The sequence below is a fragment of the Felis catus genome, chromosome F2 (genome assembly GCF_018350175.1).
Source record: "Felis catus isolate Fca126 chromosome F2, F.catus_Fca126_mat1.0, whole genome shotgun sequence".
Lineage (NCBI taxonomy): Eukaryota > Metazoa > Chordata > Mammalia > Carnivora > Felidae > Felis > Felis catus.
In genome coordinates, this window is record NC_058385.1 from 57,172,715 (window position 1) to 57,200,095 (window position 27,381).

The 27,381-nt window shown below is 33.3% G+C and overlaps 1 protein-coding gene across 7 annotated transcripts in view; it reads right to left on the reverse strand.

The window, feature by feature from the left end:
- The window catches only part of CSMD3 (CUB and Sushi multiple domains 3), a 1,245,869-nt gene that overhangs the window by 290,161 nt on the left and 928,327 nt on the right, over positions 1–27,381 (reverse strand). For all 7 annotated transcript variants that reach the window (XM_045049906.1, XM_019823045.3, XM_019823042.3 and 4 more), the window contains 2 exons: positions 25,699–25,901; positions 3,657–3,848 (listed from right to left, as the gene is read on the reverse strand). In XM_045049906.1, the coding sequence (XP_044905841.1) occupies positions 3,657–3,848; positions 25,699–25,901 (395 nt within the window). The remainder of the gene's footprint in view (positions 1–3,656; positions 3,849–25,698; positions 25,902–27,381) is intronic.

Sequence of the window (27,381 nt, forward strand, 5' to 3'; positions counted from 1 at the left end):
GCCCATGCTATTTATTTTTGGTGAAAAATTTTTTCTCTTGTACACTTATGTAACTCTTACTTATGTTTCAAGATTCGTCACTGCCTCCAGAAAGTTTTCCTGGAAATTCCCAGTCTGGGCTGAACTTCAGCTCTCTTCAACTTACTCTAGTATGCACAACACCTCTATGTTGGATCTTTTCCCTGACCATCTTTATTTAAATATTATATTCAGGTGTCTGCATTCATCACTAATCTGTAAGCCAAAGACTGTGTCTTATATGTTATTTAAAACTTGGGAATCAGTATATACTACACTTTCCATAAATGTTTGTGGAATTGCTAGTGGTTCTTTATATTGATTATGAAAACAGTAAAGATAACTAGGGATGAATGAACAGTAGAATTTGTAGCTCTGTATTTTGATAAAAATAATGGCATATTTTGCTTTTAAAACTTGCAAAATTATATGTGAACTTGAAAAAAGTTATAAAAATACGTGTAATAATGGCAAATGTATATATGTATGTATATACAAATAAAAAAAACAAGAATGATAGCAAAATGTTCTTTGTTTTATTTTACTTTATTTTTCTTGCTTAGGTAGTGGGATTACGTATAATTTGGGGAAAGCTAGGAGAGCAATTTTGTTTCAATTTTCCTTATTTTTCATAGGGAAAATTGGTCTTTTTAGTTTCCAGAAATTTTATACATATACATATGTCCATACATATGTTTATATCTTTTATCACAAAAGGTATAGGGAATTTTTTAGTACAGGAAAATATATTACATGTATTTTAATGTACCTTACTGGATATTTTCCATGATCATAATATAATTTAGGCATAAGATCATGTAAAATTCTCTTGATTCCATTATTTATTTATCAAAGTTTGCCCAATATATTTCATTGCTGTAGTTGATTTTGCAAATCTACACAAGCCATTGAGACAAGCAGAGATATTATCTGACATTCGTAAATCCAAAATATTCAGTGAGTAAAGAAAATTTCCTTTTCCTTAAATATACTAAATTTTAAATAGCACTTGGAAAATGCATTTTAATTTTTATGCATCTAATCATCAAGCATCCAGAATAAGATTCTCCTTAAGTCAAATAGATTTATGAATTCAATTTTCAGTTAGGTTCCATGTAATTCTGACATTAATGATTTGTTCTGAGTGTAATTTGTCAAGAGGCGGTTACACAGGCAACTACTGATAACTATTTGGCAATTTTCTTAATTTTTCTGACCCCATTTAGTTTTATTTGTGTGTACTGACTTTAACAGCAGCCCACCCGCACTAATGTCTTTGTTATTTACCTTCATATGGAGTGGGACTACTTTCCCTCTGGCAATGTCAAAGTAATCTTCACATTGTCAATTTTGTTGGAATGAATTCTATTAACTCTCTTAAGATGACGTCCTTCTATTTGGTACTTGCTTTAAGGCTGACTACTTCTACATGCAAGCAAAATGCTTTATACTCCATAGTCTGAGACATAGACTTATAGAGTTTCTAAAAAGTTCAGGGTTTAATCTTTGGCATAGTATTTCCAATCATAGAGTTCTTTCTTATCAGTTTCAGAGGTCAAGATTTCTGCAGCCTTAGCAATTTTTCAGACTTTTTTTTTTTTAGGTTATATTATTTTCCTCAGAAAATCTCTAATGCATATCCTTTCCCCAAGCTATTTTTTCCTACCCCAAAAAATAGTACACAGCACCATAATCCATACAAAACTTTCTACAACCTGCTCAATTTAAGTAAGATTTAATGGTCCACTATTTTTTCCCCTAGAATTAGGATTTGCTAGCTGAAGTCTTATCTACAAAGAATTTTGTAGGCTGGAATTTTATAACAGTCTACCACAAAACTCTCCTTTCCTTTATGTTTTACATTTTGCTGTATTCTTGAATTTTAGTGTAAACCTGTTCAATATTGTAGGATTCTAAATATACAACATTTGACATTACATAGCCTTCTAATAAGCAACACTCTTTAGGTTGAAGAATTACAATAAAGCAAATGTTCTACAATCAGTCTGGAGAGTTCTATCATTTCTTCTTTACACCAAGATTCTCTTTATGAGATAGTCAAATTCCAATTGTTTAGAATGTGGTGTTTTAATATAATTGGAATTTTTTAGGTTAACTGAAGAGTAAGCAAATGAAAAGTTCATTTTCTCAGGCTCTTTTTCTTGGAAAGTGTTTCTTAACTGTATTTTGTTCCTTGCTTGTATGAGTGTAGTTATGGTAAATATGGTAAATGTAAATGATTGATGATTTAGAATCTTGTAGTGGTACATGAAGAAAAACATAAGTCTTTAACTGCAATAATGAAGAGTAAAGGGAAATATGGCTAAATCTGAACTGGTTCAAGATATGTTCTTATTTGGTATGTTTTTTCCAGTCCTTCTTTTTTTTTTTTTTTTCTTGTTATTTGCCTCATTTTCTACAGAAGTCTAAAACTGTCTCTTCCCTGTTTTGAGCTGTTAGATACCTTGCTTTGTGCATTAAATGTTTTCTTTTTAAATGCCGATGTGTAAAATACAGAAAATGTGCTGAGAAAATGTAGATTTTTTAGTTTTCATTTCACTAGAAAGTAGCTTCACAAGAACAGGGAACTTCTCCGTCATGCTTTACTGCTTATTCCTCCATGTTCAGAACAATGTCTAGGACACATTGAATGGCTAACGAATTTTAGCTTGCAACTCTTGCATAAGAAGTTACAAGATGGGGTAAAGGAAACCTGAATAATTGAGTGCTTGTGTTTGTTCACTTCTCACTGATGTACTAAACACTCTTTCCTTTACCATGTGACTCAAAAAATCATTATGAATGATCATTGAAAATGTATTTATGAGTTGGATATATGTGAATAAAAATAAAGTTTTCTTTCCTAAATGTGCTAGGTTTTCATATGCTGAGTGCTATAAGATATAAAACCATGAACAATGAATGAGTGAATATGGGATCTTCTTTCAAGTTGCTTACAGTGTAATTTTATTTTACCCAAATAAAAACATATTTTTTTTAGAATTAATGAATTGAATGTAAAGCCAAAGCTTTGAAACTAAACTTAAGTTTCAATAAAAATTTTTTTGAGAAGAAATAGCCATTAGAGAGGCAAGATGAATATGGTCCATTTTAAATGTAGAATCTGCATCAACTCTTTAAGTTTTAAAAGCAGTGCATAACTACAATTATATAGTAGATAAGGGAAAAATGAGACTTTTCAAGAGCTTTGATCCTTAACTTTTCCCCCTCCTCCTCCTCCTCCTCCTCCCCCCCTTCCCCTCCTCCGTTTCCTCTCCCTCCTCCTCATCCTCCTTCTCCTCCTCTTCCTCCTCCTCCTCCCCTTCCCCTCCTCCCTCTCCTCTCCCTACTCCTCCTCCTCCTTTTCCTCCTTCTCCTTCTCCTTCTCCTTCTCCTTCTCCTTCTTCTTCTTCTTCCTCTCCAAACTATTGAGAATCAATGAAATTGTGGACTCTCCCCTTAGGGGGAAAAATATAGTCATTTAAAATTTTGTGTATTTTTTTGGAGGTTCATAGATTTTTGAACTCTTAGATCCTGTATAGAACCTATTCTATAATACTGTGCTTAATAACATCAGCACCCATTTTTTCCATTGTTTGATACTTATATAAAACTTTAATTTATTCTTTAATTCGTACCTATACAGACTGGTGGGCTGGGCTGCCAGAAGTAGCGATTTTCTACCTGAATGCAGGTTATTCTTTCCTCTCCTTGAAGCTCATATCCTGGGTCACATTGAAAAACAACAGTGTCCCCGGGTTCTCGTCCATCCCCATTTCGAGTCCCATTCATGGGAACCCCTGGGTCACGACATGCAGTAGCAACAGAACCTATCAAAAGACAAAAACAAATCTTTAGTTTTGATGCTACCAAAGTCAATTTCAAATTTCCAGATCTTACAGTTTAGAACCTTCCTTACATCCATGTGCTTTTAGAAAATTAACTTTAAAAATGCTTGAGCCAATTTATAAATGCCTGCAGAAAAAATGATTTTAACTGGGTTTTTTTTTAACTTGTGTGCTTACTTGTTTCAATAAAGGGCATGACATTTTAGTAGCTAAATAATAGGTTTACTGAAGATTAATAGATGCCATGTGAAAAGATTGCGCAGAGGATGAAAAGAAAGCTGCAGACCGAAAGAACACAACTGTAAGGTACATATTCCACAAAGGACTTGTATGTAGAGTATATAAAGAACTCTTACAAGTCAACTATAGGCCGAGGGGGAGGAAGAAGAAAAAATCCAATTAAAATATTGACAGAATACATTCCAATGAAGAAGATACTGGATGGTACATGAAAAGATGTTCAACATCATTAGCCATTAGGAAAATGCATTTTACCATTGCAATGAGATATCACTATATACCAATCAGATGGGCTAAAATAAAAAAAAATAAGGTAACTGAATGCTGGAAATATTATGGAGAAAATGAAATTACTCATGTATTGCACTTGGGAATGTAAAATGTTACAGCCACTCTGGAAAGAAGTGTGGTAGCTTCTCACAAGACTACATGTGTGCTTACTATACAGCTTAGTAATTGCACTCTTGTACATTTATCCCACAGAAATGATGATTTATGATCACATAAAAACCTGAACACATATTTATTTATAGAAGCTAAAAAGTTGGAACAACCCAATGTCCTTCAACAGGTGAGTGACTAAACTGTGTATTCATACCTTGGAACAGAACTCAACAATAAAAAGGAATGACAATACGTATGACAACTTAAACAGTTCTGAAAGGAATTAAGCAGAGCAGAAAAATACAATATCAAATGGTTACACACTGCATGACTTTATTTCTATACTATTCTTGAAGTGACAAAACTAGAAAGCTGGAAAATAGATTAGTGGGTACCAGGAGTTGTAGGAGGAGGGGATGGGAGGCAGTGACCATGGCTGTAAAAGATAACATGAGGGATCCTTGTGACGGACTGTACTGTGTTTTCACTGTGGTGGTGGTCATGCAAATCTACATAGAGCTAAATAAGCACGCACACACACACACACATACACACACACACACACACACGAATATACATAAAATTAGTAAACTTTGAATAAGATTGGTAGATTGTATCAATGTCAGTTTTCTGGTTGGGATATATGTCCTATAGTTATGCAAGAAATTGTCAATTCAGGAAACGATGAAGAGTATACAGCATCTCTTTTTATTATTTCTTAAAACTGAATATAAATCTAAACGTGTCTAAAAATGAAGTTAAAAAAATCATTACAGAAAAGGAGAGTAGTATGACACCATAGGAAAGGAACTGTTCTTCTATACACAGTGTATGACACATTTAATAATAGTTAACTCCAATTATTCAGGTTAATGGAACAAAATATTATGTTGAATTATCATGAAGTGGATTTACCCTAAAGCATATGGCAATTAAGTATCAAGACAAAGAACCTATTAAAATTTCCATTTAAACTATTAATAAACTATATTCATAAATATAGGATTTAGCACTTGTATAAATTATTTTTTTAATTGCATCTTCAACTAATGACACAAATTTCTGGATTGCAGATACATAACTGATATTCACTGATTCATTCACTTATAACAATATATTCCAGGCATTGTGCTAGGTTCTAGGAATACAAAGAAGAATTGAGCAGACACAAATAGAACTGAACAGACTTCAAATTATTTTGCATAGTGCGGTACCAATAAGGAAATTCTATTATATACATCCTGAGTGAGTAGATATTTATATAGATACATAGGTAAGCAGATAGAGATAGACATATAGGTAGGTAGATAGACAGATTCATCAATATATCAATCTGTTAATCTGTCTAGTAAATTGTTTTAGCTCATCTCTCTAACACACATACACAACAAAAAAACCAGAGACTACACACAGTATTGTAATGCTCTGATTCCCAACGTTCTGGGAATCAAGAAGAAGAGTTAAGAAACTGAAAAAAAAAAAAAAGGATATTGTTGGGATCTTAAGCCTGACACTGAATAAAAAGAAGTAACAACAAAAAAGTGATCATTCATATATATATAAATGAATATGTAATATGCATATATACATATGCATGTATATTCTGTTCACTTTATAGACAAACTAAAAAAGTTAATTTTTAAAGGGTTATATTTTTCAAAAGGTTAGAAAATGTAGACTGCAAATATCATTTTACTGATCACTTAAACGAAACAAACCTGTGTATCATTATATGTGTAATCAAAAGTCTTACAGTTTTGCTTTATTTTTCTGATAAACTAACGTTTCTGAGCAATGACTAGAGGAAGGGGTTTTACCTATGTAATTCCTTTAGTATTCCTAACAATACTATGAGGCAAATAGCATTACTATTCTCATTTTAGAGGTGAGAAAACTAAACTTTAGAGAGATTAAATAACCTGAGTACAGAACCTGAGATTAAATAACCTGAGATTAAGAAAACCTGAGTACAGAACCAAGATCTCAACCCAAATCTGTCTGATTTTAGAACCCAAGTACCTAAATGTTATACTAGATTATCCTCTTCTACCTGTAACTGTCCTGGAGATGCAAGTTTTCTCCTCAATAAAATAAAATAAAGTAAAATAATACAGCAAAATAAAATAAAATAAAATAAAATACCCAATTTAAAAATTATGGAAAAGGTAGAGATTATATCCATAAATAGAAAAGCTAGAGCTGGCATAAATTTGAACCACCTTCAAAAATACTAAATTTACCTTCATATGAGTTACTTTTGAAACAGTTGTTTTTAGTTGTTAATTACAAACTCATTTTGGAGAATATTGAGGGAGGAATATAGGGACTTTGTTCCAATTTCAAAGTGAATTTGTTCTGTAATACCCATGTGTCCCTTAGCAAAGCATCTACAATGCATCACGGGCTCTGGGAATTATGTTCTTCCATTATTGATAGAGATTTTTGTGAAGTGTTTCTGTGATAAACTGAGTCATGAAGGTTTTCTTAAATTGTTCTGGGATGGTTTTCACCCAAACTAAACTGATACCTGTATTTGTTTTACAAGATGTAAGTGGGGAGTGATGTTCTAAGATTTTTTTTAATGTTTATTTATTTATTTTGAGAGAGAGACAGAGAGAGAGAGACAGAGAGAGAGACAGAGAGAGAGAGCAGGGGAGGGGCATAGAGAGAGGGAGACAAAATCCCAAGCAGGCTCTGAACCATCAATATGGAGCCCAGTGTGGGGCGCGAACCCAGGAACCATGAAATTATAACATGAGCCAAAAATCAAGAGTAGGACACCTGACTGACTGAGGCACCTAGGTGCTCTGAAGATATTTTTATTGGAGAGAAGTGACACAAATGTGAAATGTGCTCTATTTTCAAAGTAAAAAATAGTAATTATATAAAATTATTTTTAAAAACTTCATTAGTTTTTGTTCTTGAGGCTAACCATGCACTGGAATCTGGTTTTGCAAAAAGCTTGACGCTTCAGATAAACATTCTCAAAAATAAAAATGAATGTATAACAATGTTAGAGAAATATATTGAAATAAAAGCAGTAAATACAATCATGTCTTAGCTGAATTTAAGAGAAAAAAATATGTTTTTGCTGACAGATTTACTGTGCTTAAAGACTTAAAGTGGAACTAAGTGGTTAAAGTAAGACTTTGATACAACTAATATATGGTGTTTGAAAATATGCATTTGCCTTTGGGTCTGGTCAACTTAAAGAAAGAGAGGTGGGGAACACCTATTGTTACTTTTCCTCTTAATTAATAAACAAATTAAGAATAAGATTTTAAAACACAATAGACAATGATGGGGTTTAATGAAAGACCAAAACTTTTTTTTTCCTCTTGGAATTGCTTGAGTTCTAAAACAATTAGTTAAATGTACACAGGAACAATTGCTCGGTGTGAATGGTGTTGTCTTATTTTCTTTCTTTATCCAAAGTTTGATCTCCATACTGGTTACCCTCTGTGTTTGTGGGCTGACAAAATTATAATAATTTTAACATCAATCATTCTTGTTTTCTGTATTAAACAGAAACTATAGCCACTGAAGAAAATAATCACTTAGGGAACCATATTATATCTCCTTGGGAATCAGCAGTGAAGTAATCTCATACAATTAGGATAATTAAAATAGCAATTATAGAATGCTAGAACTTAATATATTATCACATATGTAAAAATAGATTGGTAATTTTTATTCAATATTTATTTTTCACTTTGCTGGAACCTACAATTCTCAAAATTTATAATTCTTATGTACATTTTCTTTTTGTTATGTAAATTTTAAGTAGAAGTTTAATCCCTTCTTTTTATTCTCTTTTATTCTGGAATAGCATGTAAGATGTTTCTATAGAATGAAGACTCTTTTGCAATTAAGTGCTTTAATTTAGCAACTATTTTAAGCATATTAAATAAATATACATCAGAAAATACTACACTTACCATATAAGTATTAACATGAGTGATTTCTATTTACGTTCTTAATTTCTTTAGTCTGAATTGCTTCAAATTTAATTGATGAAATGAACATCTGTAGTTGTTCCATTAGGTTTAAGTCTGATTTTTCCTGACACAAATGTAAACACAAATTCCAACAAAGATGAAGGGTTTTAACAACTTTGATGCCTCACCTGCGATGATATCATGAAAGGAACATTCTGGAAATGCATATGATAGGTCATTTATATATGATACAAAATCCAAAAATAGCTTGGATTTATTTACCTTACAAAACTTTATTAAACTGACAACAAAAGATAACTGCCCTTCCTTGTTTCTCTCCCCTCAAAAGGACTGGCCATTTATATTTTGGTTATTCTAGAACTGGAATTATCCAGTAGCTACTATGTATTGTATTTCTTATACTATCTATTTCATAGAAATGATAATAGCCACAGGGAAAAAGTATGTGTGAATAGTTAACATTGTTGATTTGTAATAATTTTGGATACTTACGGTCTTTCAAAGATTGTATTACGAACTGTACCTCATTTGACTGCCAAAAAGTCTGGGTACTACTATTATCCATATTTTCCCAATGAGAATATTAAGACTTAAAAGGAATAAGAAACTTGCCCAGTATCACACAGTTATCTAGGGCAGTTTAAGTGGTAATGCAGACATGAGAATGTATCCAAGGGACATTTCTTAAATAAAAATGATAGAGTTTTTGAAATTAAAAAAAAAATGTTCAAAGTGTGGACAGGGTAAAACCCAAATGATACCATAATTTAAAATAAAATTTCTAAAATACATTATTAAAGTTTAATACCATTTTATTTTTTTTTAATTTTTTTTTCAACGTTTATTTATTTTTGGGACAAAGAGAGACAGAGCATGGACGGGGGAGGGGCAGAGAGAGAGGGAGACACAGAATCGGAAACAGGCTCCAGGCTCTGAGCCATCAGCCCAGAGCCTGATGCGGGGCTCGAACTCACGGACCGCGAGATCATGACTTGGCTGAAGTCGGACGCTTAACCGACTGTGCCACCCAGGCACCCCTTAAATACCATTTTAAAAATAGGAAGAGCAACTATCTACCGATCATTCTGGTGGAGTAGTCCAAAAGCCTATACATTTACAACATTTGACTTTAAGTAATTAATTAATTTTTACTAAAAACAATTGCACAGTTATCAACATTACAGTCTTATTCATAGGATTCCATTGGTATGTATTGTGTAAAACTAAATAAAGTCTGTGTATTTAAGAGAGATACAGTTAAATATGAATGATAATTGATTTAGAATAGATTCCAACAAAATAATGATAATGATGATTGCTGCCTCTGTTGAGAGCATATGTTGTCCAAAGCATTTGGCTAAAGATTAAGTTTATACGCTTAAACCAGAACATAAAATTCTTATGAAGTATTATTATCATCTCTACTTTTAAATGGGTAAAATGAGCCTCCGTGATGTTAAGTGCTTGCTGGAAGCACAGTGAGGATTTGAACTCAAGAAATAGCAGGGTTTCCACGACTGTAGGGTATTGTCTCGGTACAAACCTATGCCATTACCAGATAAAACAACAAAGTCATGTCATACTAATGAGATTTTACGTTGTTGATTGATGAAAGAATTAGATCTAGTTTTAGATGGAAAGGCAGAAATACTGAGCAGTTTATAATTCATTACTACACAACAAAATTACTTGCTGCTAATATCTCACCATAAAGGAAAGCAAAAGAGACAGACCCTAGGTTCTTTTCATAGGTATTCTTAAGAACAATGTAAATAAATTTAGCCATATATATCCTAAATTTAGCCACATATGTGCCAGATGGTATTCTTTAATTATAAAACTAAGGACGTTCCACTCTAATTGATTTTTCATTCTCTTCTTTTTATTAACTTTTTTAAACATTTATTTATTATTGAGAGACAGAGAGACACTGAGCATGAGCAGGGAAGGGACAGAGAGAGGGGGAGACAGAATCTGAAGCAGGCTCCAGGATCTGAGCTGTCAGCACAAAGCCTGTTGCAGGGCTCAAACTCATGAACCATGAGATCATGACCTGAGCCGAAGTCAGACACTCAACTGGCTGAACCTCCCAGGCGCCCCTTTTCATTCTCTTCTTCCCATCCTTTTTTTTGGTCTGATTTCTCCCCTTATAGTTCACTGAGAGAGTAGAAGCAATAAGATAGGCATGACTTCATTTTACCAGCACCAAATCTATTGGCCCAGTGGTGTCATATCCATATTCCCTGCTTCCTCTCCGGTTGGAATGGAGAAGGTGTTTTTATTCTATATGAGGTCAACCCCTCGTTCTTGTGCTGATGGTATTAAGCCCTTTTTATTTCTCAAGGACTCTGTTCCTAAATATTTCTTATCCCTTCTGAATTACCAGTTCCTCCTTCCTCTGTGGTCCATTCCCAATAGCATACAGACATAACTTATATACTCCATCTTAAATAAACCAGCAAAACTCTTATTACCTCTCCATCCTCTTTCAATTATTTTTCCCATTTCTCTCTTTTAATAGGAAACTTATTAAGCATCTATCCTGAGGGAGTTATCTGTATAGCTATTTCCAGTTTCATCATCAGCCTTGCATCTCATATCCTTACTAAACTGCTCTTGTTAAGTCTAGCTGCCGGATCCAGCGGTAACTTCTGTACCTTCTTTTTTCAGAGACTTCTCAGCAAAATGTGCCACAGTACATCGTTCCTTCCTTCTACAAGCACTTGTTTCCTTGGCCTCCCAGTCATTAGACTCTAGTAGTTTTCTTTTGGGCTTAGTTGCTTTCCTTTTTGGTATCTTCTGCTGTCTCTATTTTTTTTTTTAACCTGATGACTGAGGGCTAAAATACTTCAGGGATTAGTATTTAATGTTTTGTTTCCTTCTTTGTACAGTTTCTTCTAGGATAACTTCATCTGACCCCATCGTTCCAAAAACTCTTTTTAGCTTAATGCCTCTCAAATGTATACATTCAGCATTGATGTCTCTCCTGAGCTTGAGATCAGGCAATTCAACTGCCTATTTAACTCCTTTAGTTAGAGATCTAACAGGCCCTTTAATTTACCACGCCCAAAAGATTCATGAAAGTGTAAAATATTTTAATTATCAGATTTTTGGAAAGAAAAATGTAAAAAACTTAAAATTTCACCTGTATATATAATTTTCCTATGCTATTAATGTCAATAAAACACATAACACTTCCATTTTGAAAGTAAAAATTTCTCATTGCAAAATTCTAATTTATTATGGCATGCAGATAAAAATACTTTGGTATAAATAAATTCTCCATAAAAGGTAAAAAATCACTGACATAAGAAATAAATTGAATATCAGCAAAAATATAACGTCTTATAATTTTTACTCTATTTTTTATGTCAGTGGTTTTGCCTTGTATGGAGAATTTTATACCACTAGGTAGTACAGCCCATGACTGAGTTCTCAGCATTGCTACAACTCATCGTTGCTATAAATACACTTCTGACTTCTCATTTTATATTTGTTTTAAAATAATTGAGAGTGTAATTCAATTGGAAATATGTACCTCACCTGATACATATTTTACAATCCTAACTAGTGCATGTGTAGATTTCAAGCATGACATGGCTAGCAGCTTGAACTATTATTCAGAGGCAACGTCTGAAGTATTATGTTAGTGACCTTGGGCAAATTAATGTTCTGGTTTTCTTATTCCATTGTTTTCTATAGTAGGGAATAAATACCCTAAAATCACTCATAAGTCCCAGTGTATCCTTTCTATTCAGAAAGTTGACTCTTTGATGTAAACTTGTTTATCACAAGACCTTTCAAAAAAGAAAAACCTAGGATTTCATACAGTTGAATACATAGTTATCAGAAGTAAGAGAAACTTAGAGTCTGGTCTCTACTACGTTAAGAAAGGACACTGGTCATATTTGTACTTGTTCCCTGAATTTTAGCTGCCTCATCTGTAAAACTGGCATAGTAATATTTTACCTGCCTGCTTTAGTATCAGAAAAATCTTAACATTCTTTTCTAACAATTATATAATCCTATGAAAATATCAATTCTGAATCACTAAAGACCAGTGGTTTTGTATGTTTTTGTAACATCAGGAGACTTCAGCAAGGTCACAGTCCAAATTTCGTTTAAGTTTAAGCCCTAAGTCCCTCTCTTCCAGTTTTATTGCCTTATGCTTTTGTATGGACTGAGAAATGGCCCTATATTCTCCATTTCACTATCTGTAAGGAATTCAAGTTGGGTAATGGGAATATTTAACCTGGAAGGAAATCCCATCCAGTGTCAAATCAATCAGAAAATATTTGAAATGCAGTTGGTAACCTAGAGGTGGATTTCACCCTGGAGTATTTTGCCCTTGATTGAGCTCTTGCTTAGTACAAGATCCATCAATTTTATAAAGAATGTTCAACATCATTATTAGGCTTACACTTTGCCAGCTCCTCAGTAATGTGGCTATCTTTAGAATTTCATTATGTTTCTAAGGATACACCTAATGATATGGCAAGTTAGGTTAAAGTAGATGGCAGCATGACAGAAACATTCCCATCAACTCAGGAAGGAAATGAAGCTGCTAATGCGTCAGATGCAAAAGGAATCTCAAAGCCCGTGCTGTAGTACACTTCCAAGAACATAGACATTTATTTTTATTTTTTAAATTTTTGTTTACGATTAGTTATTTTTGAGAGAGAGAGAGAATGTAGCACCTGTGCACATACCGGGGAGGGGCAGAGAGAGAGGGAGTCAGAGGATCTGAAACCAACTCCGAAAAAAGAGAGCCCGTGTGGGGTTCGAACTCAAGAACTGTGAGATCATGACCTGAGCTGGCACTTAACCGACTGAGCCACCCAGGCACCTCTAGAAATTTATTTTTTAAAAAGACATATTTATTCAATTATTTCACCAGATAATTGTTATGCAACCACAACGAGCCAGGTATTGTGCTTCATATTGGAGATAGATTTTAATGAGACGACACCTCCCTACCTTCACTGATGCTTATGCTCCAGTACACACACAGAAGTGGGAATAAAATTGTTGATGCAGTTTTTGTGAAATCAAAGGCAAGTTAGGTTGCAGACCCAATGTTACCTACAGAGGAAACTGATTTTATATCTAAAAATTATATAAGTGTATATAAAAGTCTAATTTGCAGTTGAACACTAATATTAAGGGATCACTAGAATTAATAAACAAAAAAGGGAAAAATCACATAAAAATGATTTTACATTATTTTTAACTGCCAGTGCACATTTAGTTTTACATTATTAAAGAGACTTCCTATTCAATCAGATTCATTTAACATTTGCTAAGTACTTAATACCAGGTGCAGTGCCAATTTCTAGGGATACAAATATTAATACGATAATATCCTCGTTCTTCAAAGGAAAATAATCTAAGAGGGACAGCAGATGTGTACATAGCTTTACTATACTAAAATGATGTTTTACCATTCAAACTGCAAAATTCCGGGAATGAAAGAAGTTAAAAATAACTTGTATAATTAGAAATATGTTCTAACAAAATTGGAATTACACTGATGAACATTTCAAAATAGTTTTCTATACAAAAACAGTTTTTAAAATGAAATAATTTTTTAAAAATGCCAAATATCTGTGCACAAAAATACATTCTTTATATTACCTAAACATTAAAAATAATGTTAGCAAAATACTAATTTACAATGCACATGTACATTTTTAATTGGTTTCTTAGCCATTATTTAGTGCCTTTTACTATTTTTCTAAAGAATTAATGTATTATTATTAACATTGTTAAAGATATTTTAATACATTTAAAATATTGGCATGTTAAACTGATATCTCCATAGGCCATACTATTTTTAATCAAGAAAGTTTCCTCTTTATATGGGCTGAGCTATCTGGTAAACTTAGAGCTAATTTTTAAAATGGAAGAAAGTCTCAATTTTATTTTTGTCATTCAGTGATGTGTATATATTTCAGTTCAAATATTTTCAAAGACACTGAATGCTTATTTCTTTTCAGATACCTTCCTTTGACAAAGATTATTATAACATAAAACTTGTCAAACAAGTTTTCTTAAATTATGATTTTTAAAAATATTCACTTACAAGCTATATAATTGTGTATTTTCTCAACTTTATTCCATTCTAGTATAAAATATAAATTTAATACAATTAAAAATAAGATCATTTCCAATTTTAATTTTGTACAGTGTTTGAGCATTCACACTTTCATAGAAATAACATTTAAATGTCTTCTTGATGCTAAACTTTGTTTTTGATAATTGCAACTCACCAAAAACTTCAAAGCTGATGATCTTTACCACTCCAATAACTGAATATTTTGATTAAAGATTTACAACTGATTTAATGAAAAACAACCACATTTAAAAGTTTTATTTGCAGAAAATTTCAACACCTTAGTAGGGTTTTTGGTTGATTTTACAAGAGTACTTCAGAGATGCAAATCTTTCTAAGTCTGAATGACAATGAACAGCAAAAAAGAGAAAAGAGTACTGACACACTCATTTACTTATTTTTTGAATCAGCATTACTCTGTCATACACACACACACATACACACACACAAATATAATTCTGTTATTTCACTGTATATAAAAGTATTTGTAAATTTTAACAATTTTATTGTGATGAGTAGCATTTGCTTGGTCAGAGTTACGAATTACACGTACACTGCAAGCAATTCTAAGTATATTTCTATTTCTTAAAATTTTTTAAGTTTATTTATTTTGAGATAGAGACAGAGAGAGCATGAGCAGGGGAAGGTCAGAGAGAGACGGAGAGAGAGAATCCCAAGCAGGCTTTGCACTGTCAGCAGAGTCCTACATAGGGGTTGAAATCACAAAGTGTGAGATCATGAACTGAGCCAAAATCAAGAGTCAGATGCTTAACCAGCTGAGCCACCCAGGAGCCCCTTTCTGTTTCTTAATTTTATGAGAGCTTCGTTTTTATCACGAGGCTATGTATCATCAAAACTTATATTTGTATTATTATCACAAAACAAACAACTATATTTAATATTAAAATTTTTAAATGTGAACTTTGTCTTACTTAAAAAATAGTTAAAGATAATTCTCTGCTTGGGGCGCCTGGGTGGCTCCACGGTTGGGCGTCAGACTTCGGCTTAGGTCGTGATCTCACAGCTCCTGAGTTCAAGCCCCGCTTCGGGCTCTGTGCTGACAGCTCAGAGCCTGGAGTCTGCTTCTCATTCTGTGTCTCCCTCTCTCTCTGTCCCTCCCCCACTTGTGCTCTGTCTCTCAAAAATGAATAAATGTAAAAAATAATTTTTTTAATAAAAAAAGATAATTCTCTGCTTAAAGCTTAAAAAATGTATGTTAACACCATAGAAATGAGATAAATGAAAACAATAGTCCAAAGGACTGAGGGGAAATGGGAATACACTATTGTGGGGTTCTTCTATGAGAAGTGGAATAATAGAATTTGATGCTGGGTTTTACTAAGTTAAAAATGCATGCTATAAATATTAGAGCAGGTACGAAAAAAATACATAGCTAATACATTTAGAAAGTGAAATTAAGAAAAAAAATCCTACTTACAAATGCATCACAAAGAGTAAAATAGGAATAAATTTAACAAATGAGGTGAAAGACCTATATGCAATTTGAAAACTACAAGACTTTAGGGAAAGAGATTGAAAAAGACACAAATAAATGAAGAGATATTACGTGTCCATGGACTTGAATTAATTGTTGTAATGTCCATACTACCCACAGTAATCTATAGATTCAGCTCAACCTCTCTTGAAATTCAAATTTCATTTTTCACAGAAATAGAACAGATAATACTAAAATTTGTATGGTACCACAAAAGGCCCTGCATAAACATAGTGACATTTTTAAAAATCTGACACCAAAAGTAAAAGCAACAAAAGCAAAAATAAACAAGTGGGACTATATCAAACTAAAGAGTCTTTGCACAGCAAGGAAACCATAAAAAAAAATGAAAAGGCAACATACTAAATAGGAGAAAATATTTGCAAATCATGTATCTGATAAAGCGCTAATATCCAAAATATATAAGAAACTCGTAAAACTCAGTAGCAAAAAACAACAACTCAGAAACAAAAACAAACAGAAAACAATCCAATTAAAAAATGGGCAGAAGATCTGAGAGACATTTTTCCAAAGAAGACATACAGATAGCTAAGGTACAGAAAAGATGCTCAACATCATTAATCATTGGGGAAATGCAAATTGTAATCACAATGAGCTATCACTTCACATTTGTTAGAATGGTTATTATCAAAAAGATAAGAAATTGAAGTGTACACAATGATGTAGAAAAAAAGGTAACCTTTGCGCACTGTTGGTGGGAACATAAATTGGTGTAGCCACTATGAAAACCAGTATGGAGATTCCTCAAAAAATTAAAAACAGAATTATTATATGTTCCAGCATTTCCACTTCTGAGTATTTACCTGAAGAAAATGAAAACTCTAACTCAAAAATATATATGTACCCCATGTTCACTGCAGCACTATTTACCATAGCCAAGATATAGAAACAACCTAAGTGTCTATTATTAAATAAATAGATGAAGAAACTATGTGTGTGTATGTATGTGTGTGTGTGTGTGTGTGTGTGTGTGTGTACACACACTAGAATTTTATTCAGCTATAAAAAAGAATGAAACTTTGCCATCTGGTCCAACATGGATGGACCTTTAGGGCAATATGCTAAGTGAAATAGAGAAAGACAGATAACATATGCCTTTTCTTACTCTGAAATGTAAAGAAAATTAAAAGAAACAAACAAAAAACTCATAGATACAGAGAACCAATAGATGGTTGCCAGAGGCAGGGAATGAGGGAGGTGGAGAAATGGGTGAAGGGGTTCAAAAGGTTAAAAAAAAAGTTAATAGAGGAAAAAATATCATGGAAAAAAGGAACAAGTAGATCCAATAAAAATAATAGTAATATGGTAGACAAAGTTAACTATAGGAAAAATTTACATGAAATGTAAATGGTCTAATAATTTAAAAGACAACAATCAAAAAGTATACATTTTTAGACTGTATAAAAAACCATGACTCAATCAAATGCTATCTACTAGATACCTAACTTAATTATAAACACACTACCAAATTAAAAAGATGATAAATAGTACACCAATGCCATACTAATTGTAAGATATTTATGTGAGACAAGGTAAATTTCAAGAAATAGTAAATTACTAATGAAAAAGAAAGATAGTTCTTAGTAATGAAAAAATTAAGTCATTAAGAAGACATAAAACCTACAATGTTATGCACCTAAAAACAGGTCTTCATAATACACACACACACACACACACACACACACACACACACACACACACACAAAAACATGGCAAGACAGAAAGAATAAGTAGAGTCCAACTGAGCATTTCAATATTTCTTTTTCATCAGTTGATTAAAAAAAATGTGGACAGAGAACCAGTAATGATATAGAATACTTCAAACACAACATTATCAACCAACTATACTTAACTGGTATTTACAAAACACTCTGCCCAATAATACCAAGTGCACATTCTTTTCAATGCATATGGTACTTTTAGAAAACCATATGGTTGATCATAAAACAAGTCTAAGAAAATTTAAAATTATTAAAATGTTAATATTTTTACTGGATTTATAATATTAGATTTTTTTTCTTTGATTCAAGGAACTTTTTAAAGACTATGCTTTGATTTCATGAAGTGGATATAAATAAAACTTTTATTGGAATTAAAATACTTGAGGCAATTGATGTTACTGATTCTCTATTTAAAGCAATGATGTGACTAATATAAAATTGAACTTACTGAACTATTTGTGAAGTTCTTCTATGGGAACTGGCATATTAACAATTTTAATATGCATGAGGAAGAAAATTTAGAATACAAAGTGATAAAATTAGTTTAATGGTTTTCATTTGCTCTAAATGAAACTTCATGCTTTTTAAGCACATTAATATCACTGGTTTTTACATGGTCATTGACACCACTGTGGTCCCCATGTATGTTAATATACACTATGTGCCAGCTGCACTTTCATAATCTTTTTTCTTTTCTTTTCTTTTCTTTCTTTTCTTTTCTTTTCTTTTCTTTTTTCTTTTCTTTTCTTTTCCTCTTTTATTTTCTTTTTAAATGCCTATTTATTTATTTTGAGAGAGAGAGAGAGAGAGAGAGAGAGAGAGAGAGCAGGAGCAGGGGAGGAGCAGAGAGAGAGGGAGAGAGAGAAACCCAAGCAGGCTCTGTGCTGACAGCACAGAGATGGGGCTCAGTCTCATGAACCATGAGATCACAAACTGAGCTGAAATCCGGAGTCAGATGCTTAGCTGACTGAACCACCCAGGTGCCCCACATAATCAATTCTAATTTTAATTGAGATATTATTGGGCTTTTTGATTATTAACATACAGATATTATGAGCAACTTGTGCATAATCCTTAACATAGAAGCACTAAAAATCTTCAAACTATATAGTTAATCTAAATAGCCATTCTGATGATTTATTGTTTGAAAATGTGTGGGGAATTTGTTCATAAAACAATACTCCATATCAATATCTTAAAATAGTACACTCTTAGGTCTAAAATTTCCAATATCTCACCTTTATTATCATACACACTACATTCTCAGCCAAAATATCCCATCTTTCATATAAGGTCAATAAATTAGTAGAAAAATTGTCACATTACTACCAATGATATCATGGTGCCAGAGAGCACTTTCATTTAGAAAATAATTGCACTAAAAAGATATGGCTATAGAAGATAGGTATTTTAAAATAACCAAGACTTATTTAATACATTAGCTATTTTAAAATGATGAAGCTGGCTGGAGCTAATACATCATCATGGCTTCAAATCAGCATTTAATTTAATTTTATATTTTAGAATATAATATTGCCCTGTATACTGTTAACATGAAACACAAGGCAATAAAGTCGCATGTAATTCAGTATTAAACTTTTTTTTTGGCTGTATAGGAAAATAATCAGCATACAATTTCCCTTGTAACACATTTTTACCTAAATATGTTTTATTGAAATTAGATTATGTGGGATGCTGCTTCTTTTAAAAGTGTGTTTCTGGATGTACTAAAATACTTTGATTTATAAATACTAATAAAAATAGTCTAAATTCTTTCCTGCTATATTTTTGGGCTCAGTTTCAACTTTTTCAAAGATAAGTTTGTGTTACATCTTTATGGCTTTGTGCTTAGTCCCTTCTTGACAGCATCCTTTGGCTGAACTGACTTGCTTTTTGGATGGTGAAATCAGCTTTCTTAAAAAGTAAATATTCAATACACACATTTTCACTAAACATGTCATTTAAAATTTTTAATGTTTTTATTGTTTATTTTTGAGAGAGAGAGAGAGAGAGAGAGAGCACAAGCAGGTGGAGCAGGAGAGAGAGGAAGACATAGAATTCAAGAGGGCTCCAGGCTCTGAGCTGTTGGCACAGAGCCCGATGCAGGGCTTGAACCTATGAACTGCAAGATCCTGACCGGAGCCAAAGTCAGATGTGTAACTGACTGAGACAGCCAGGCACCCTTATACATGTACTTTTTAAAATCCCACTGCTGCCACAAATGTCTACTGCCATATAATTTTAAAAATTATTTCTATGATAAAATAACAAAAACACTCATGGCAAGAACATGCAGACTATATACTATAGCTTTCCAGCATATCTCCCGAACATCTATTTCTGTGCATATTTCAAGAACACATTTTTCCTGTTAATCCTGCCAATTCATGTCCTGACAGCTTTATGTATCTTTCAAACCACAGCAAGACTATGACATAACTTGCTGTTATACAAAATACCTTGCAGGGCAATAGCATTAAATGCTTCTCCTACTACCTTCCAAGATCAGAATGAGTTAGGTGTTCATATCTGAGAATAATTTATTTATCTACAAGTGCCCTATACATTCTCCTTGAAAGGGAAGTGTGAATTGCCTGGCACATGGAAAAGATTGAAAAATGTAGATTGCTTACCAATATTTGTTTTTCCAATTTAATCATGTATTATAATTACTCTGAGCACTGTAAACATATCTCACACACTACTAGATGACATCAAATACAAAACATAGGTCTAAGAAATACACCTTGGGTATTTTAACAGAATACTAGCTTAATATTGGCCAAAATAATGATACTCTATTAAAAAAATACAGATCCAAATTCGAAACCAGTCAGGATGCTAGGACGACATGCGTAAACCAGGACTGTCCTGGGCACTGGGCCATTTGGTGAATCTAATAGATATTGCACATAATGCCAGAGCAGTACAAATGTGGAAGTGACTACTTCTGCCTGGAAGTTCATCAGTATCAGAAGTATCATTTGTCCTGAATCTTGGAAAATACCTAAGAATTTATAGATTTTGTATGGGGACCGAAGTGTTTTAAGAATATGGAAGAGCGGGGCGCCTGGGTGGCTCAGTCGGTTGAGCGGCCGACTTTGGCTCAGGTCATGATCTCACGGTCCGTGAGTTCAAGCACCGCATCGGGCTCTGTGCTGACAGCTCGGAGCCTGGAGCCTGTTTTGGATACTGTGTCTCCCTCTCTCTGACCCTCCCCCGTTCATGCTCTGTCTCTCTCTGTCTCAAAAATAAATAAACGTTAAAAAAAATTAAAAAAAAAAAACAAAGAATATGGAAGAGAAGCAGAAATGTAAAAGGACGTTGTCCTCTCAGGACAGTGTAGTTAGACAAGTGGATGTGTATAAATGAGTAGTGAATGATTATGCTGGCAGGTAGTTTGGGGGCAAATTGTGGAGGCTTTAAAAGTAACTCCAAAGTTTTGAACTTATAGCTGAGCGACCAGTAGACAAAAAATAATGAAACAGAGGGGTGATGTCTGATTTGTATTTTAAAAACATCAGTCAGGTAGAAATGTGTAGAAAAGTCTGGCTGGAGGGACAATGAAGTGAGTGGCTAGTTGACTGTCACAGCAATGCAGGCAGTGATAATGAAGATGGGGAAAAAGGCAGGGACACCATGCAGTCTTTTGAGGCTGGGCGACCTCACCTTCCTCTGGCTAAGGGATCCATTTCCTTGAGAGTCAACAGTATAAGCATGGCCCTTCGTATTTTGTATTACCCAGCAGGGGTAGATTCTTAACAGACAGGTCAAAGAATGAAGAACACAGAAAATGCTCTGTCAAAATTAACTATTCTGTGGGCAAATGACACTATGATACCCCAAAGATGCCTTCCCCATGGAACTAAAGTAGGACAGGAGAAGCAGATTATACATTTAAGCAGGAGATATAGAGGCTGACTGCTGAGACCCAAGGACAGCACATAGGACAGCAGGAGCGGTGTCAGACTTCAGTAGCTCTGATTAAGCAAAAGTGCCTCGCAGACTATAACACCAAGAGGCAACATGACAGTCTCTGCAAAGAATGAAGAGATCATGAAATGGAAGTCTTGGGGCTGCTGAGAGTGGCTTGATGATGATTACAAAGTTGGTGTGTGACCTACATTTCAGTTAAATTCACTTCGCACAAAGTTCAGTGAAATACATTTCATTGGTTGCATTTTGTCGCTGAAGACTCTTCTCCTATTGCCTGACTTGTTTCTCGTTTAAAAATGTATTATTTGACACTCACTCAACAACAGCTATTTGCTCAAATGGGGCCTGGGTATTGTGGAGGTGGGGGAGAGGGGACAGAATACAAGTCTGAGGTAATCAAAATGATACAGCTTGATTTGGCTACGACTCCTGGTTTAAGCTTGTTACCCAGCTTAATTTTAAATAGTGTCTTCCTTCACTTTCAACAATCGTCCTAGATTTGGCCAATAAGTTATATGCTTGTCCTAAATAGAATCTTTGTCTTTATAGATATTTAGGGAGGCAAAGGTACTCACAAGGTATTTCGGAAGCAAAGATCACATAATGAAAACATCTTCAGAACAATGAATTGATAAACTATTCTCATCTTTGGGAAAAAAATTACAGCTAGTTCCTGGGGCATGGGCTGGAATATGTTTTAGAAATGGAGGTCAGGAAATGTTTTATAAAGAGAAGGCTTGGTGCTGAGTCTGCACAATGGAGCAAGACTTAAGGAAAAGGAGCAGAGGGGCGTCTGGGTGGTTCAGTCAGTTAAGCATCAGACATTGGCTCAGGTCATGATCCCATGGTTTGTGGGTTGGAGCGTCACATGGGGCTCTCTGCTGACAGCTCAGAGCCTGGAGCCTGCTTGGGATTCAGTGTCTCCCTCTCTCTCTCTGTCCCTCCTCCATTCTCACTCTGTCTATCTTTCAAAAAATAAATAAACATTAAAAAAAAAAGGAAAAGGAGCAGAAAAAACGCTTAGGGTGAAAGAAGGTTTAGACAGAAAGCACAGTGTGTGTGTGTGTGTGTGTGTGTGTGTGTGTGTGTAGGAGTAGGAGTACATGTGTGTATTTATGAGACTAAGAAGATTTGCCTGGGTGAAAAAGAAAATGCAATTGTGGACTAATTGGAGATAACTATGTTTAATAACTGGTCCTTAAGAGATTTCCCTACAGTAAATGAGCAAATGAATGAATGGGTAACATGATTCAAATTTACGTAGGGAAGAAGACTTTGAGTGAGCCACTGAACTGGAAAACTCTACAGTGCAGGCCAAATTTCACCTGCAGTAGTGGTTTATTGGCCTATAGTCTGTTAACATTTTCTTTAAGATTCATGGTCTACTTTGAAACTTTGCTGACTTTACATAAAACTCCTTATTTCAACTTCCACTTTAAAAATAGCTTTTCTATAGAATAGGGCAAAATGACTATCGCCAGAGGGGGCAATGGTCCCTTGTAAATGGGCATGCATGCACTCCGGCTTTCCTTCATTTCTCCTCACTGCTTTACTGGTGTAAGATGTGGAAATTGGGAGCATAATCAGAAACATGAGCTGATTAAATTGTAGAACTTCATTGTAACTAGTAATTTATAACTAAAAGCTCTCTATTTCCTCTGGCATAGGATCTACATAATAATGACAGCACAATAATGGCAATAACTGCTATTAATTTACCAGGCACCTGGCACAGCAAAAAGCTCCCATGTGGATTTGAGCCACAGTCCCAGGTATCTTTTAGCACTATGACCTCGAACAAATTAGCTCTCGTTCTAAACCTCACTGTATTTATGTGGGGAATGGGGGTGACCAAACATAAATCACGTGGATTTTATGAGATTTAAACGAGATTATGTATATAAAGCTCTTAACATGTTTTCTGGCACACCAAGAAAGGTCTCATTCATGAAAAGAATATTTTTGAATTTTAAACCTGGACACTTGGAAAGCCATATAAAAATGAGTGAAAGAAGATATCCAAAAAGGGGATTAATTTTCATTGATTGATGCTTTTCATAATATAATATATTCACCCTCCAAGTAATTTTATTTCAATGGGTAGGTTTTTAGTCTCAGATCACTAGTATAAATTTCTATGCATCTTAAAAGACTATTATGAAGACAGATTTATTAAAGTTCTAGTACAATACATATTGTTTCCTTAAATGCCTTATAAATACAATAAATCTAAAAATGCATTACTAATTTAACTGAAAAATCTGCAGTAAAAATTCCTGGAAATAGATAGATAGATAGATAGATAGATAGATAGATAGATAGATAGATAGAAACAGCCTGTATCTATTGAGCAGATGAACTTGGCATTCACGAATGCTAGCCTTAAACAATTTTTCACATGAGTATAGTCAAATTATAAATCACAATAACCATTTAAGTATAAAATATTATATGGTACTAATTTAAGGTAAAGAAAAGGAGAGCTATTAGTTACCAAACTAGAAAGAACTTAAATTGAACATCTATCTTTGACAAATTGCCATATCTTCATAAAAAAAGAGAAATAAACAGTAAAAATAGAAGATATAAATATGAAGAATATTCAACTGGTAGGTTTTTTTAGAATTAGAAGCCATTTGTGTTCACTGATTATATGATCATTTCATTTTTCATTCTTTTTCTCAAAAGATAAAGCATGAATTTACAGATACTGGCTTTTCCATAATGATCCACACTTTCACAACAGCTTGGTTTACACAATACAAAATAATTCACTTATGTTAGTCGATTAGGTCAAACAACTCTGTTCCATAAACCAAAAGTCTGCCAAGCTGTTTAATTGTATTAACCAGTTATTTACCTAAGAGTGATATATTTTGTGGAGAGTAATTTCAAAAGTTATTTATGCTTATTTTACTTTTTAAAAAAGATTTCAATATTACATTTACTCATATAGTAAAATTAGTTCTCTGAGAACCAACTATATACTTTATACCAAATACAGTGTATACGAGATCATGTTACATCCTAATAATGTGTTTATGAGATAAGCATTATTATACCTATGTGAATTAGAAAACTCAGCCCAAGATGATGAGATCAGGGACACGAAGTCAGCAGTTAGTAAAGAGTCAGGACTTGGATTAAGGCACATTTCAGGAATACTGGTTTGTATGCTTTCCATAGATGATCTTAGAAATTTGCATATGTTTCTGTTAATAGGATTTTTAAAGACTATAAAGTTAGAAAATCCATTTGATAATTTTCCCAAAGAGGTGATGTATGTTGGCAATAAAAGTAAAAATATAATAATGAAAAGTTTTAAGTTTTTATTCATTTTTTTCCAGCCACTAAGTAAAAATCGGTTTTACAGAACAAAATATATTTAGCCACTTAGCAGTGCCATAAAAGAAAAAAAGTGCCATGAACACTGGTAATTACTTACAATGAATGACATTATATTGTTATAGGAAGTCTTTAATTTAGAAGTAGATCTAAAATATTTTGTCAAAGATATCTGGGACTATATAATTAAGATCTTTAAAAGAGAAAAACAAAATTAGTAATAATATAGGATTGCTTTTTTTTGTAAAGGCAAGTATTCATTTCCTCCCTTATCTAAAAAATTTCACATTTTGAAATAATCAGTTTTATGGTAAATTGAAATGTAAAGCTTTTATAATGTAATTTTTTCATTTGCTGAATTATTTTAGCAGCACTTTTACTTGAAAAAAAAATGGCTTGACAATTAGAGAGAAGGTCTCAACGAGTAATTGATTAATTCCAAGTTAATTATATTCCTTTTTTCCAAGAATATTTTACCTTCACTGAAGATGAATTATAGGAAGACCAGAAATAAGCATATTTAGGATCGTTAAAATTTTAAAAGGTTTGGCCAGGAAAGTTAAAATACTATTTGAATAGCATTCCTACTTTTCATTTAAGAAATAAAATAATAACTCACTTGAAAACTGAATTGCAAATCCAGATTTGCTGATATAAAAATCGGTGTCAAACTGGATGGTGACTATGTTGAGAGTGCTATGGATTCCTTCAGGAATAAGAGATCCACTGATTTCCTTTAAGAGCATCTCATTTTCTGGGGGACCATCCCATACTCGGAGGATATCATGTGATGCTTCCGTATCAAAAGCAAGAAACTGTAGGCTGTGGGAGAACCATATATTTCTATTTAATTATCTCAAACATGGATTCAGTTTTAAATAAAAAGATATACCAGATATGCATCTTTAATTTTATTAGATATTTTTTATACTATCAGATAAAAAAATGAATTAGGTAAACAGCATATATAACCTCAACACATGTTTCTTAAACAGAATAATTTATTTTTCTAGAATATGATTAAAAGTCTATTATATCACCTTTGTAAATTATAGAAATTTCAGATTTACAGTCTTTTCTGTGTTCAGAATGTTTTAAAAACATTCTTATTTATTTTTGAGAGAGAGATACAGAGCGCAAGTGGGGGAGGGTCAGAGAGAGACACACACACAGAATTCAAAGCAGGCTCCAAGTTCTAAGCTGTCAGCACAGAGCCTACATGGGGCTCAAACCCACAAACCTTGAGATCATGAACTGAGCGGAAGTCAGACGCTTAACAGACTGAGCCACCCAGGTGCCGGGTGTGTTTGTGAATTTTAACTGTAGCCACAGTAGGTGACACTTATGGAGCATCTAGTACATGCTAGGCACTGTGCAAAATGCATTACGTAGATTTTCTTTGTTTAATGGTTATAATGACTTAATGACGCAGGCACGTATTTGATCTCAATTCTATAAATGTGGCAAATGGATTTGAGGCAGGTTAAATAAAATTGGCCAAAGGGTGGCAGAGTCATGAATTGAACTCAAGTTTTCTGAATCCGTAGCATATATTTTTACCGATGTTTCAAGTTTGTTTTATCAGAATCAAATGAGGTTTATTCAAGGAATGCAAGAATGAGTTCATATTAAAAAAATCAATACATTTCATCACAATAATAGATATGAGGAAAAAATTACACAAACATTTCAATATATACAGAAAAAGTATTTTTTTTAAAAATTCAACATTATAATCATACCCAGCAATCTAAGAATAAAGAAATTCCTTAATGTGAAAATTAATGTTTGCCCAACCCTACTCCCCCCAAAATGCATAAAAACCAAAAAAAACACCTTTTTTCACGTTAAATCTGCTTTATATCTAGCCTAGACATAATTATTGTCTGATATTTTTCGTGGCCAGGGCCAAAAATTAGAAATCCAGTTACAGCAACATGCTCCACTCTCTCTCTACATATATCACATCCGTGCTAGGTATGTGAAATGTCACAGCTTTAAATTTGTGTTGCAATTTAATATCCAATATTGTTCTTTAATTTAAAAAATTCCAGAATCCTGTTGAATTTAACATTTTTAAGTTTAGTAATTCTAATATTTAAATAAAACAATGTGTGATCTATACTAAAGAAAAACAGGCTGAGGGTTGATCTGGTGCAGTCTACTTTGAGTTCTGCAAATTCCCTTGCAGTAGTAATATATCTGTTCATATCAAACAATGCATGGAGTACACCTTTCGGCATGTTGATGAAGAATAATACTTGTTTTCCATAACCACCTTCACTACCCAGAAGTCTGTCTG